This window comes from Zonotrichia albicollis, chromosome 8 (assembly GCF_047830755.1).
Source record: "Zonotrichia albicollis isolate bZonAlb1 chromosome 8, bZonAlb1.hap1, whole genome shotgun sequence".
Taxonomy (NCBI): domain Eukaryota; kingdom Metazoa; phylum Chordata; class Aves; order Passeriformes; family Passerellidae; genus Zonotrichia; species Zonotrichia albicollis.
This window is the reverse complement of record NC_133826.1, coordinates 3,656,386-3,671,496: the sequence shown is the minus strand read 5'-3', so window position 1 is coordinate 3,671,496 and position 15,111 is coordinate 3,656,386. Positions and strand designations below refer to the sequence as shown.

The following is a 15,111-nucleotide window of genomic DNA, read 5'->3' as shown; positions in this document are numbered from 1 at the left end:
ATTGCATTTAATGTAATGGAAAAAAAAAAGGAGATCACTTCAATCATTTATTCTCTCCAGGCGTAGGGGAGGAAACTCCAAGGTAATGAAGAAACACAAGTTGGAAATGAAAGAGATCAATATTTATTTGCTAAGCCAGTGCAAACAATACAAGCTGCAGTCACAAGCCAGAGGTCAGACCTACAGCAGAAGGAACACAAAAATGGAGAGAAACCAGTGCCTCGTCCTGAGTGGCGCTGAAGACTTCATAGGTGAAAAAAAGCCCTTGTATCTTTTATGTTTTCTCTTTCACAAAGACAAAAACACAGCTTGGGAGCCCGTGACTGTGACACAATAATTAAAACCGCAATAGGATTAAAGTGATCAGTCGGAAGGACAGCTCAGTGACAGAATCCCCGTGTGCCCGGCGTGGCAGGGATGTGATGTGCAGAGCACTCTCCCCTGTGGCATAAATCTGCCACTGCACAGGGATTGCTTTGTACCGCAGCAAAGCCGCTACTGCCGGGGACAGAGGAGAAAACCAGCGGAAATGAAACTCGATATAATCCTCTTTTCCTGTTAACTATTCCATATCCTACGTGGGTGCCCACAGAAAAGTCACTTACGAAAGGTAAGAAGCAAATAACAAGAAAAACAAGAAGACTCATCTTTGCTATAGTGACTATGGTCCAAACTGAAGCACACAGGAGACAGCATTTCTAAGCACAAGTGGTTGGTCACATAAATGGAAAAATTCTCTGCAAGTTGCATATTTAATTAACTCTTATCCAAAGAGGCCTGGCATCGGAAGAAGCTGTGTCCATGGTGCAGGGTGCCCTGTCCCAGCTGCTTCCTTGGCTCCCTGCTACGTCCATGCTGCTCACACAGACACAAATCTTTGCCAGAAGCAGAGGGGAAGTGCTGAACTCGTGACCTGCCACCACAAAACCACTGTTCCAACACTTCCTTCCTGAGAGCCAGCACTGAACCACCACGGGCATGTCCCTTCCAACTCTGCTGTTCCCTTTCTGCTGCGCTTCAGGTGAGCAGCTCTCCAGCAACCCCAGGGAATTATTTTGTTGCAGCTTTTCTGGTTTGATTTTACTAGCACAAACCTTTTGCTTTTCTAATATAAAATTGCTGTATCATATTTTTATAGCCCTTCCAGACCTGGTGAAAGCACAGCTCCTTGTGCCATCCCACTGGGGCTGGGCTGTCTTAGAAGCAGCTTCTACTCCCCTGTTGCTTTGTAATTAAAATTCCCATATACTCTTTGAGATCAAAAAAAAAAAAATTCTTGCTGTGTCTGCTGCAGAGATCTATTTTATATTTTAGATATCGTTTATCCCTGGAAGTGTCCAAGGCCAGGCTGGATGGGGCTTGGAGTAGCATGATTTTGTGGAAGGTAGCCCTGCCCATGGCAGAGGGGCTGACCTTTAAGGTCCCTTTCAAGCCAAACTATTCCTTGATTCTGTGATTTCCATCACACAGCAGCAATGTGGTGCTGCAGGGAGTTTCCACCACCCTGATCCCAATCCCACCTGAGGCTCAGTATTGGCTGTGGCCACCTGAAAGCCCAAATTGATGCTAAGTCTTGAGTCCAGAGCTTGTGTCCAAGGCCAGGAGCTCGCTCTGAGCAGGGACACCTCAGGAGCCCTTGGCTATTTGGGTGCTGCAGCATTAGGGACTGCTCAGTGGTCTCTGGGTGATGGACATATTCCCCATGGAAAAGTCAACATCAAACCATGCTTTTGCAGCTGGCAGACACTTTTCTGGGAATTGCTGACTGTGGAAATTAGGGAATAAGGCTTTTAAATCTATGCATTTTATCAGACTGGTAGCAGGGAGTAGGAATGAGGTGAAGGGAAGAGCCCCATGGGTTGTGTTTGCTGCAGCGTGCAGGATGGGGCCCGTGTGCCCTACCCCTGCCACCCAGATAGCGGCGCCTGCTGGACCTCCAGGGCCCATCATTTTAGCCCAAAACCTCTGGGGTGGTCAGGAGAGGGGGATGTCCCAGTTTGTGAGGCTGCAGGGTGGTCAGGAGAGGGGGATGTCCCAGTTTGTGAGGCTGAGGGGGGCTGTGGGGCAGCCAGGGCCGGCTCAGTGCCGGGGCACGGCGCAGAGCTGGAAGGGTTTGGGGCAGCGCGTGAGGCTGAGCGTGAAGGCGAAGGACAGCGCGGCCTCAGCTGGGGCCTGGAAGCTGAACTTCTGCAGCAGGGCCACGAAGAAGATGAAGAGCTCGGTCCTGGCGAGCTGCTCCCCCGGACAAGCCCTCTTACCTGGAAAAGGAGCACAAAGAACCCGACAAAGTGCCGAGCGAGCTCAGCCAGCTCCGAGGCTCCTCCGGGCCGCGCCGCCTCGCACAGGCTGCGGCGGCTTTTCTTCCTGGAAAGGTTAGGTGGCAATGTTCACCCACACAATCTGCTCAAAGCTTCCCCAGTTTACTGCCGAGCAAACTGCGCCTGTTCCGAGAGGCGAGGAGCGGAAACTGTCTGAACAACCCAGTTATGTAACTTCTGCAGGAAGAAAAAGAGCCTTTTTCTTTTCCTTTTTTTCTTTTCTTTTCCTTTTTTTCTTTTTAATCCTGCAGTAACAAATTGATTTCCTCCCCGCTCCGAGCAGCCTCTATTAACTGTGACTGGGATTTTCGCTGTGGGGATGGGCTGGAAGCTGAACAAGAGCGGTACCCCCTACTCTATGAGCAGTGTCTCGGGAAAGAAATAAAAGCCTTGCAAGAAGAAAAGCCACCTCGCCATCCATCACCCTACCTGCAGAGAAGGGCAGAAAAGCCTCCCGCCTCCTGTACTGGCCGTTTTCCAGGAAATGTTCAGGATTAAAGGTGTCGGGAGTCTCCCACACGTTTTTGTCGAACATTATCGAGGTCAGGCTGGTCATCAGGGTGGTGCCCTGCGAGAGGTGGAGAAAAGGGGCGATTACGCGGAGAGGAGCCGAAATGTTGTCAGACTGGGTTATTATTAGCTCTGTAAATTACACTGTTTTAACGGCAAAACGGGCCTTTTCCCCCCTCTAAGCTACGTAATTAAGATGAAAGCCTGCAGGATTGTTCACTTGTGTGTGTGTCTTTACAGATCGCTGAGTTTTGATCTGCATCCTGGGCTGCAGTAACAGGTGATGATAATGCAAACCAACTTTAAATTGGTAGCATTGCATTCCCATAGGACCTTGAAGCAATTTAATCAAGTAATTTTCAATTGATTTTTTTAAATGTGTTTTTTTTAGAAAAAAAAATTAACCTGATCTGGTTTTTCTCCACATTCTCCGTCAGCAAGAGAAATATTCCTATCAATGGGGAAGAAAATGCCTGAATTTTTAAAATTTACCTCAGTGCAACCAATCATATAGAGGGAAGAGACCAGTTATATATAAATCCTATATTTGCTTTTGTAATTGTGGAACAGTGTGTATGAAACAATATTCATTACCTGTCTTTCATCAAGTGCTACTTTTAATAGATGATTATTAAAGTTGTGTAGAATTAACAAACCCAAACTGTTTGCTTTCCTATGTTTCTTCTATTCCCGTAACATGCTGAGGGTGTCTTTTACAAAATTTAAGGCATAAACCTTTTAAAATTATCAATTACAGCCAACACCTTGAGGATCTCACAATTCTCCTCTGTAAGGAGGTGAGATCCATAACAACCCCACAGAATCCATCAAGAGGGCTTGTATTTTCTAAATAATTGTGATATTTCTGTAAGATCCTGCTGACTGGTTCCCTTCATGGTGAGATTCAGGCCTTGGGCCCTGAAGACCCTGCTCTGGTGGGACGAAGGCTGTTGGGACGAAGGCTCCTGAGACAAAAGGCTGGTGGGACGAAGGCCGGTGATCCCCACGCACTTTGGGCAGGTGGAAGCCAGCCAGGGTGGTGTCGCTGGTGGCCATGCGGGGCACCCCCAGGGGCACCACGTTGCCCACGCGCAGGACCTCGCTCAGCACGGCGCTGGTGTATGGCATCTTCTCCTTGTCGGCCATCGAGGGCTGCTGGCACTGCCCGACCACAGCATCGATCTCCTGCTGCACTTTCTCTACAGGGACCAAAAAAAAAGAAAAATATCCCTCTTCATAGAATTTTTAGGGTTGGAGAAGCCCTCTTAAATGATCAAGTCCTACTATTAAACCAGCACTGCCAGGCCACCACCAAACCATGCCTGAAGTGCCATCCACACTCCTTTTGAACACTTCCAGGGTGATTGCCTCACTCCCCTGGGAAGACTGTTCCAGAGGGAACAGTCTTCCCAGTGATAACATTTTCAAACTTGAAGAAATTTTCCCTAATATCCAACCTAAACCTCTCCTGGTACAACCTGAGGCCATTTCCCTTTGTGCTGTCACTTGTTCCTTGGGAGAGGAGACTGACCCCCACCTGGTTGTACCCTCCTTTCAGGGAGTGGTAGAGCATGAGAAGGTCCCCCCCGAGCCTTCTTTTTTTCTGGGCTAAACACTCCCAGTTCTCTCAACAGCTTCTCCTAAGACTTGTCTTCAGAGGGTTCCCAAGAGGATACCTGGGGCACAGGCATATCCAAGATGTGGCAGAGCTGGGATAACTCTGTTCCCTGAGCTTCCCTTACCTAGTTTTGGGCTAAGCAAAGGACTCCTGAGTGGCCCTACCCTGAATGTGGGGGTACGCGGCCATGTAGAGCAGAGCCCAGCGGATGGCGGTCGCCGTTGTCTCTGTCCCAGTTAAGAACAGGTCCAAGGTGGAGCACAGCAGGTTTTCCTCATGGAAATAGGAGCTGGTGTCACCCTTAAACTTGGAGAAAAAACATGGCAATGAAAACTCTTATTCTGGAGGGGATGCTTTTAAAACCCAATCCAAAATCACCTGTGTGTAACTGAAGTCCTACTGCTCCTTTATTATCTACACCTGGACTTGGAAATTTCCAGCCTTTCACTGGGTTTCAAGCCCTATGGACTGTTTTGACAGACACCCTGGTTGCTGTAGAGTGGCTCTTGAAAGCAGGTAGCATTTTTAAATGTCAAGTTTCACAATAGCAAACACAGGCGTGCGAGTGCTCACAGAAACATGAACATGTTCCCTGAGAGTCCTCCTACGCCGTGTGACAGAACGAAAAAGGGAGAAAGACAAAGTGTAAATCCTTTCAAATGGAAAAAAAAATATGTGTTTCTAAGTGATCAGGCTTCTGCTGCTGCTAAAGTTTGATGTGGCAGAGGTAGGGAGGGGAAGGCAACATGTGAGGCAAGAGCTGCCCTGACTAAACAGCCCTGAATCTTCTCTGCTCATTCTATGGGTTAAACCTTTAGGTGGTTTTGGTTATTTACTTCCTACCTTTTCTATTTCCTTCAGGTAACAGTCAATATAATCTCCTGCCTCAGACTGGTCCAAATCCTCTTTGTGCTTCGCAATCACGCCTTTCACAAAATATTGAAGTTTCTCCCAGTGCCTGAAGATTTTCCTGAAGGGTCCTGGCAACCATCTCATGATCACAGGAAAAGCATTATAAAGCTGGTAAGAAATCAAACAGAGCAAAAGAGCATTTTTTGAGTTAGAAAAGAGCAGGTATCATATTTGAGAAGATGGGACTCTCAATTAATTGATTAACTCTGTTTGCTACCATGAAAAAAAATTATACTGCTGTAACTGTCCAAATTGTACAAATTCATTTACATAGGTGTAAACCAGTGCAAACAAGATAAGAATTGGACACATATTTCCTCCTGATAAAGTTCTCAAATACTGAATGGCCAAAGCTGCCCCCTAATGTGAGGTGGCCACAGGTGAGGTAGATGCAGATGAGCCCCTTAGTGTGTCCCCATGGAGGGGACAGAAATCAGACCATGGTGTGTGGCCACACAGAAAATACATCACCAAATCCACCTATTTGGTTTCTAAACCTGGAATCTCAATTTTTTTTCCTAAATAGAAGTTATTTAAGAAACTGGTTGGGATATGGGTGTGGGAAAAGATAGGAATTTTCAAAGTGTTACTAGTTCTTCTTTTTAGATTTTCTTTTGAGATCTTCTTTTAAGGTTTTCCTGTTGTTTTTTGATTATGTCAGGCATAAGATTGGTTTCACAATCCTGTAGTATTTTTTTTTTCCTCCATGTGTCTCAATAATTTCAACTTACTTCCTTGCTTTCCTGGTAGGCTTTGTGTATAAATCCCATCTAATGTAAAACAATTCTTCTGGTCATCTTCCTTTAAACATGGCTCTTTTTCTACAGGAAAAGGCAGATTATACCAATGCCTTAGAATCCCCATTTTCTGAGCTGTTCCATGCAGCTGAAGCTGGAAAAACATCCCAGTGGCTTTACCTGGCCCCAGAAACTTCCGATGAGCAGCAGCGTTTCAGCCAGGGAGTGCAGCAGTTCCTGGAAACGGTTGTCATGGTAGTCAAAGCGGCTCCCAAAAGTTATGGAACAGATGATGTTTGAAACAGCACTGTTAATTTTGTAATGAGGGTCAAAGGGCTGTCCTGGAGGAAAGAAAAGGAAAGGAAACTGCCTGTAGGGAGGTTGTGGCCAGGTGGGAGTTGGTCTTGTCTCCCAAGGAACAAGGGATAAGAGGAAACAGCCACAAGTTGTGCCAGAGGAGATTTTGGCTGGATATAAGGGAAAATGGCTTCATTTGAAAGGATGGCAGGCTTTGGAAGGGGCTGCCCAGGGCAGTGGTGAAGTCACCATTCCTGGAGTGTTGGCGTGTGGATGTGGCACCTGGGGCCGTGGTTTAGTGGTGAACATGGCAGTGCTGTGTTAATGTTTGGACTCAATGAACTTAAGGATCTTTTCTAACATTAATCTCTCCATGATTCCATGATTCGAAAGACAGCTTTCATTTGTTTTTCCTGTTCAGTCTCAGTCAAAACCATATTCTCTGTTAGGTCCACAGCTGTGAATCAGGGCAAGACCTGCTTCTCACCCATGGTGGTGTGAGGTTTTACCCCATGTCCTGGGGTACCCACCACTCCCATCATCTCCAGCATCCCACTGGAGCCTGGGCACTATGGGCCAGGACATCCCATCCTGTGTGCAGCCCGGGCAGTGACATTAGCACTGAGCTGCCCAAGCAGGGTCTGAAGCATTTTCCAGGGAAAACAACCAGCAGCATGCCATGCTATGGCTGTCAACTTTGCCCACTCCAACCTGTGTTTGGTGCCAATTTTAAACACCAGGAGAGGATCCCTCAAAACTTTTCCCAGGGCAGGGAGCCCAGGACAGCCACACTGCAAAAATACCATTGCCCTGGGCTTTAGTTGTCCACCATGAAGAAATCAAGGGAGCTGGAGGAGAGAGGGGAGAGGGCTGCAGATCTCTGTGCCCACCTGTAAAGCCCAGCAACAGCTCATGTGGCCCATAGAGCCCATTAATAAAGTGAAGTGTGATGTGATGCTTGTCACATCTGTGTTCCCTGAGAGAGCTACTGAGCAGAGACCTCCATCTCCTTGGGCAGCCTGGAGAGCCACTTGCTGTGACAAGAGACTGATCTCAGTGGCAAGCCCAGTCCAGCCCTGAGCTGCTGCTGAGCATCACTTTGAAATGCAAGGCACTCCTCGCAGCACTGCTGCTCTCTCCACTCTTCAAGAAAGTAATTAAACCGGGCTGGTGCTCAGATATTAGAGTGATGGACATGATCACTATTTGTCATTACTAATGGGAAGAAAGGCCCAAACCAGCAGCTTAATTAGTTTATTGATTAGGACTATAGAAGACTATAATCAATTGGCAACATGGAGTATTTGGCCTGTTCAGTGCAACAGCAATTAAAATGGAGCAAGTTTAGTATATAATTTCACAATTCCTTTTTAGATCTTTCTTGTTTACTATATATAGCTTCATAGAATTAGCTCAACCCCATCTGCTTCTATTTAAAGCTGAAGTGCAACATCACCCATGTACCAACATACAAATTATTCTTACTAATATCCCTCTGGCAGTTTTTAAAAGCTGGACCATAAAAGAGCAAGGCACACGCTTCATCTGTGTGCAATACAAAGGGAAAGCCTGACTAAACAAGTTTTAAAATACTTTGCAAAACCAAGGACAAGCAGAGGTTAACTAAGCCTCTGAGTGGAAGTGCCTGATAGCAGGAGAGCTGTGTTTATTCCTTTGCAGAATGCATGAGACACTTCCTTAGCCATGTAAACACTCATGTTTTAATAACCACCTAGTATATATTTGCTTAATATTAATAAGGAACAGCTAAAATAGGAGGCCTGAGGTCTAAAATAAGTGCTAAAAGGCACAGTCTGGAAGTATAAGATAGAGATTTGAGCTATTGAAGAAATGTTTTGCATGTTTGGAGCTGTGCTGGGGTAACAGTTTTACTTCTCATCATTCATTTAGCTGGAAGCTCTGAGCACAGTGCTGTGCATTAACCCCCACCTTTCTCCTCCTCAATTGTCTCCACGAGGTACCGACTCTCCTCTTGCACTTTTTCCTCAAAATTTACAGCAAGGCTTTTCAGTGTTGCTAAAGCAAACTTTCTCTGCTGCCTCCATATGTGCCCATTGGATGATATAAGCCCTGTAGGTGGAAAAAATAGGTGAAAAATCTTCTCTCTGGGTCATTTGTGAGTGTTAGGGTTTTAAAACCATATCCATTCATCATGGACAAAAACCCCAAACCTAGGCAAACAAAGCTCGTGGATGTGGAAAAGGCTATGGCTTTTCCTGGGAATTAAAATTCAAGAGTAATTGGCTTATGCTAAAGATCTAGCTTTATGGATTTGCTTTAATCTGCTACTTTGTCACTTTGCGTGGGAAAAAAAGGTGTAAGCCAAAATACTCTGAGTACTATCACGCTGTTGGCAGAGCTGCAGGCAGGAGCACCCCGTCTCTGGAGCTGTGTGCAGCTCAGGCAGGGAAAGTAAAGGAGCAATGAAAACCAAGGGGAAACGCTGCAAGTGTATCGATCTTTGGGCAACTTGCATTTATTTCTCCTCTTTCAATAAAATCTGGTTTTGAGCCCATCCTCATCCCTAAATTGCACAGAGATTAAAACATAGCCCTGTGAGATTATTAATATTCTTACCTTCCCTTGTGCAAACTTTCACAGGTGCAGCTCACAAGGGTGGAATTCAACCAGTTTCTTTCCCTCTAACAGTTATCATTCCAGACATGAATGTTTTGTCCCAAAATCCTGGTAGCTGTGCTTACCAAAGCCTTTAAATATTTCTTGGAGGAGTGGAATATTTGGCCGGTCAGCAAATATTTCAGCCTGATGGACAAGAGCTTCTCTCACCATCTGGTACCCGTTGACCACCACAAATGTCAGACTTCCAAACTGCACGCTGAAGATGTTCCCGTACCGACCCGTAAGCTGAAAGAGAGTCCATTGTCCTCTGAGAACAAGAAGATGGGGATGTTCAAAACTCTCCAGGCCAAGACCTTGAACAGGGAAATCTGACTTTGAATTTAACCCTGCTTGAAGCAAAGGGACTTCAGAGAAACCCAAACCCAAGCATGCAGGTCCCATCCAATCTCAGCTACTCCATGAGGGCTGGAGAAGGCATAAAAAGGGCTGGAGAGCTTTAGTATGGGAGAGATGGATTGTTTATATTTGTTATCTGGTGTGACCTGGGCTTGACCAGGTGTTTCCATCAGTTTGGCTTGTAACAAGGATGTAAGTTGCTTTGCAACTGATGGGCATCTGCTCTGTCCCTTTCTGTCCCACCACCTGGGTCACCACACTCAGGCTCTTCCTGCTGAGGGCAAAGCATGACAAATTATCCCTTTCATCAACTTTGTGTCCAGAGCAGTGTGGTTTCTTCTCCAGCTCTCCCATTTAGACAGGAGCTCTAACTGCTTATTGCTAGACACGTACTTCTAATTTTAAGCCTGACTGCATTTATGGCCAAATTGCAGCCATTTTCCTTGCATGGACTTTGCTGGCATTAGTGTCTCCTCTGAGATGTATAAGGGTAAAAGGGGGATCATATCTTCTCTCTGTCAGGGTGCTCATCTTCTTAGAATGAATCTACATGAAAGGACACACAGGGTCACCCCAGACTGCTGTGGTGACTTGTGAAACCAGCCTGGGACCAAATGGGTATCTCAGTCATTGTGTGCTTGTAAGTAAATGGGATTAATTTTCTTAATAACTGTGTGTATTGCCAAAATATCCTAACTCAGGGATTCCCTCAGGGACCGCCCATGCTGGTGGCCTGAGAGTACCCAGGGTAGACAGGCTGGTGTCAGCCTGCTAAGCAAAAGCAAGAGACAAATATTCACCAGAAAGGATTTTTGCAGTCAGCATGTCAGAACTTCTTCCACCTTTTCAGAGAGGAATACTCAGCATGCATAAAATATCTCTCTTTTTGTCTCTGGTGGGAGTAAATCCTTTCCAGAGAGATCATTGCCTCTTTCTGCAACATAGAAGAAGCCACAGGACAGGATTTTAAATGTTTCTTTCAGATGTGATGGGGTGAATTGTTTGCCTCTGAGCAAAGACAATGACAGGACAATTTCCAGAGGTGATCTCCAAACAGTTCAGCTGTCACACAACACTTTTTACCTGTCCCCCAGTGTCTGTCCCAGCCATTTGGAGCCCTTTCTGAGGTCCAGAAGGAAATAGTTACAGTCAGATGGGAAGAAAAAGAAGGAACATATAGGTCTTCCTCCTTTATGGATTTCTTTCCCATTGGACTATCCTACTCCCCTGAAAGAGGAGGTGATATTGAGAGATAAAACCAAGAAGGGTCATCTATCTCATGTGGTTGTTATATACCCAGCTCTGCAGAGGCTGCCCTTGCTGCTTCTCAGTGTGGTGATAAGAGTCATGGAAGGGTAAGATATTGTTAGTAGGGAAAATGTCCGTGGAGCTCTTACCTTCTGCAGTGCAAGGTGGAGGGGCTGCTTAAAGTCCACAACGGTTCCCACGAGAGGAAAGAGCTGCGGCCCTGGAGGGAAATTCCTGGGTCGTCTCTTTTTCACTAGGTCAATAATCAAAAGAGACAAGACCAGAACCACCAAAAGCATCCGACCATTCAGCTTTTTCAAGAATGACACAAAATCAGGCCAAAACTGAAGCTCCATCTTGGCTGATGAACTCGCAGGTTTTCATCCCAGGAGGGGACTTGATTCTGGTGTTACATTTGCTAAAACAGGAGTAAGCAACGACTGGAGACGAAACAAAAAAAGCTAAAATGCTGATAGCTGACTGGAAGCTGCTTTTCCATATACAGATGCTGCCAGACCACCTGCTGAATAACTAACTTTAAACACCAGGATCTCCAAAAACAACCCTGAAACCTCACAACATTTGGCCAAGCAAAAGCAATCTTGCAAACCTTTAGCTTTACATCTCTGTCAACTCCCTGATTTCCTTATGGAAGAGCATTCCTCCCTTTTGCCCTGAGCAAGGGGCTCCTTTATATGACACCCCGCTGGGATTATCAGCACGGCAAACATTCGAGGTGAGGTGAAAGCAGCTTATGGGGCTGATCACATGTGGTGGGCGTCGCGCACTTTCAGGGATGCTGAGGCATCTGAGGTGATGGACACCACACAAGGGGCTGAGGGGCTGATCCTGTTAAGTGCTAAGCACCATCTGCAAAGGGCTGGGTGCCTTCAGTGCCCACCAAAGCCTTCCTGGCTTTGCCAGAGCTGTCAGGGGAGGTTCAGACAAGGGAAGAACTGCAGGGGCCCAGGGCTTTCCCAGCCACACAAATGAGAGTTAAAGGAGCTTAATTTCAAGAGTGAGAACATAGGCTCATGTGCTTGCCATGGGATTGGGATTGGAACTTATGCATTTAAATCTCCTGGGTTTTCTGAAAATCTCCTTTTAATAAGGCTTCACACTGTCCTGGGGGAAGGCTGCAGTGGACTGACAGTGACCTCTGTGACTTGGAATCAATCTTGTGTCACCTGCTGATATTAAGCTACAACTTGGTTACAGCTCTCTCTTTCCTTTTTTTTTGTTTTCCTTTTACAAAATTTACTTTTACAAAGAATCTAAATGTATACTAAAGCAAAACTATAAATAATGAGTTTTCAAATTATTTGCGTAGAACTTAATGTGAGAAATTCTGAAGGATGGTCAATTTTTACTGCCATAGAATCCTATGATGGTTTGGGTTAAATGGGAATTTAATATGAGAAATTCTGAAAGATGGTCTGTTTTTACTGCCATAGAATCCTATGATGGTTTGGGTTGAATGGGAACTTAAAGATCCTCTGGTTCCAACCTCCTGCCATGGCAAGGGATGCTGTGTCTTCAGCTTTAAAGAAAGCTTTAATTTTTAAGGACAAAAAGTGCAGCTTTCCATAAGAAACAATAATTGGGGAAAAAAAAAATCTGATATTCTCTAGTCTTTGACCATTTTAAAAAGCTTTGCTGTCCCTGTCTTTCATTATCTTAGAAGCACAAGCAGGCTATCTGACAGACCTGCACCTTGGCTATGGCAGGAGTCTTTTTTAGGGGCAAAAGTTATCTGCAACCCAACCCTTCTTGCTTTGAAATATTTACAGGTTCCTAGATGGGATTAGGCAGCAAACAGGGAACAGCAACGGGAGAAACATCTCACATCCCTTGTGTATAAAGCACATTTTACATGTCCCCATAGCACAGCTGTGAGCAGCAGTGGTTGGATGTGCTTTGCTTCTCCTCATGCCGGCGCGCCCACGGCGCTCCTGCACCACTTGCGTCCACGCGCCTCTTCCAGCCTTCCTGGTGTGGCAAGCCAAGCCTGGCTTACCAGAGGCTAAATCAGGATAGCAGGCTCGTGCTCCTCATCCTGGCACCGGGGAGATGACTCGGTTGGTGGAGGTGTCAGCCTACAGCATGCTCAGAGGGACTGTGATGATAAGGCGTCAACTTCTGCTAGCCCAGTTTCACTCCTCTGTTCCTCGCTGTGCCATATGATTTGTCAGCATGCACAGAGTGCAGATCCCTCTACCACTTGTGGCTGCTGTGAATCGGGCTACGTGCAAAGCCAAGGTGTTAATGTGTTCTTCTGGGTGGTGTTGTGGGGGTGGATGCATCGTGGTTGACAGGAGAAATGTTATTTTTAGCAGGAGGAGCACATTCTGCATGTACTCACATGTGTCTTGTCAGTCAGAAACCTCAAGTCTATTCCCTTGCCTTGAAGCTTCACATGTCCAAATGCATCCTCTCACAAAGTTCTTAACACACCAGATTTACAAAGAATTAGGGAAGAGCCTTCCAGTATTACCAGGGCTCTCCTAACCTTGGCAGACAGTAACACCAGCATGTTATCAAACTGTGGTGATTCTATTTTGGGTCCCAGGCTTTAATCAACCCAGTTCTCAGCACGTGGTGATGTGCAAATCCCCAAAGCACCGAGGAAGTCACATCGCCATGGCACGTGGGCAGTGCAAAGGTTGTTGGACAACACCAATCTCTGCAGTATTGACCAGATCCTTATCTGTGAGATCTTGGTCACCTGCAGGATGAACTTGTTCCTCTGGCTAGCACCATGAATGCTGGAACCTTGGTGTTCTGCAGATCAAATAACACAAATTTGAGTTCATAAGAGGATGTGCACCCACACATCTAGTGGGGAACAGGATGTAGACCCACCTTCCCCCAGTTTCTCCTCAAATACCTCATCTGATGCCAGTACACAGCTTTTGACCACCTCACCTGAGCTCAAGGATACCATGTGGATAAATTGTGCCATATTGCATGGACAGGCACACATCACTGCCTGAATATTAAGGCATCTTGAACAGCCAAGAGACAGAAATTGGCCCATATGCTTTGTACCTTCTTCCCTGGCTAGATGTCTAACTGTGTGCAGAAGGTTTTGAAACACAAAGAGAAACATTCTGTTAAAAATGCAATTACCATTTGTTTTTCAAGATATAGTATCCCATTATTTTTTCCAGAGAAGTGAAATTCAATAAGGTTACAACAGAATGTAATCCAACAGTTACCGTACTTTCAGAGCATTATTTAAGCTACAGAATTTCTTAATGATTAGAAACATATGTAGGAAAAATCACAAGCAAAATGAGAATGACTGGAGACAATTTTCCCCCAAAACACTTTTTTTTCATGCAAGTAACAGCTCATCCACCACTGTTGTTCCATCCATCACGTTGGAGGTGCGAGACTCCCACCCACCCTGGGAGCCGCGTGCTCAGGTCATGTCAACAAACAGGCTCAGCAAAGTCCAAGGACCCATCCTGATTTCAAGTAAGGAATAATTTGCTGTTTCTCTCCTCTTTATGTCAGACCCAAGGAAGTGAGGCCATTTTCACCACAGGCAAGCTCTTGAACAGCAGCCACCACCCTGATCCACATTCCAGAAGGTTTTCACGCAGGTGCAGCTGCTGTTTCATGGTCCAGCACAGGTGAGTCTTCATGAACCTGGACTCAATGGCAGATCAGGACACTCATTTCCTTTCAGGATTTACTTTACTGGATCAAATGAAATCTACAGGGGTTTTGTAATTTCAGAAAGCCAGGCATGGAGAGTGCTGGAGCACCCAAACCTGGGGTGAACTCAGGAAAGACATGGTTGAACTCACCATGTCTGAATTTAGTCTGAAATTCCCTACTTGGGTTATTTCACTGGGACATAAGGGCTCCCATATATCCCAGACTTTGGCTTCAATGCCCAGAATCAGTAAGCCAAGTCCATATTTACTGCTGTGTATGTGTTTGGTGAATACTGAAGTGCCTCCAATTTTGCATCTTCTCTCTCTCTCTCTCTCTCTCCTCCCTCACCCAGACTAGGTGCAAGTAATCTCTAGGTTTCCCTGGGATCGTGGACTTCTGAGCTGTAACCTCCTGGCCACAACATTTCCAGTGCTCATTAGAGCTCCAAGTCAGGGAGCTGTCACCAGGAATGGGCAAACTGAGGCATTAGGAGCCTAAACCAAGTGGCGGGAGCAGACCTACAGTGTTTGCCTGTGCCATCTGGGGAGGATCCTAGAAGATGGGACGCTCAGTCCCCTTCTGTTAGAGTCCAAAATGTCCCTTTTCTGCTGTAGAAGCCAGTTGTGAAGGGGTCACATTCAGACTTGAGCCAGCTAATTAAATGCAGTTAGCAGAAAGTGCTGCAGGGAGCCCTCCCTGTGCCCCCGACCCTGCATCACCCCTGGCTTTTTGGTCCAAGATTTTATTCCCTTCTCTCCCGGGAGCTGCGCCGCCGTTGCCAGCGCCGCCCCGCAGGCACATCCCGTCC

General features: G+C 46.1%; 1 protein-coding gene and 1 long non-coding RNA gene across 2 annotated transcripts in view; one reads left to right on the top strand and one right to left on the bottom strand.

The window, feature by feature from the left end:
• LOC113459925 (uncharacterized) overlaps positions 1-15,111 on the top strand; it is a 46,085-nt gene that overhangs the window by 18,804 nt on the left and 12,170 nt on the right. The window contains exons 8-10 of the long non-coding RNA XR_012581253.1: positions 61-1,021; positions 5,308-5,469; positions 14,157-14,275. This is a non-coding gene — a long non-coding RNA (uncharacterized LOC113459925). The remainder of the gene's footprint in view (positions 1-60; positions 1,022-5,307; positions 5,470-14,156; positions 14,276-15,111) is intronic.
• LOC102067922 (cytochrome P450 2J2) lies at positions 1,015-14,226 on the bottom strand. The gene is made up of 9 exons (XM_005492302.4): positions 10,787-14,226; positions 9,116-9,278; positions 8,343-8,483; positions 6,276-6,436; positions 5,290-5,466; positions 4,611-4,752; positions 3,840-4,027; positions 2,748-2,886; positions 1,015-2,258 (listed from the first exon to the last, which is right to left on the bottom strand). Exons 1-9 carry the CDS (start codon positions 10,991-10,993, stop codon positions 2,080-2,082), a joined length of 1,497 nt encoding a protein of 498 aa, XP_005492359.2. The 5' UTR covers positions 10,994-14,226; the 3' UTR covers positions 1,015-2,079.

Coding starts and splice junctions, on each gene's coding strand:
- LOC102067922 (XM_005492302.4), bottom strand. CDS start 10,993: ATGGAGCTTCAGTTTTGGCCTGATTTTGTGTCATTCTTGAAAAAGCTG. Junction 8,484..9,115: donor AGAAATATTTAAAGGCTTTG/GTAAGCACAGCT, acceptor TTCCACCTACAG/GGCTTATATCATCCAATGGG. Junction 5,467..6,275: donor TCGGAAGTTTCTGGGGCCAG/GTAAAGCCACTG, acceptor ATTTCTTACCAG/CTTTATAATGCTTTTCCTGT.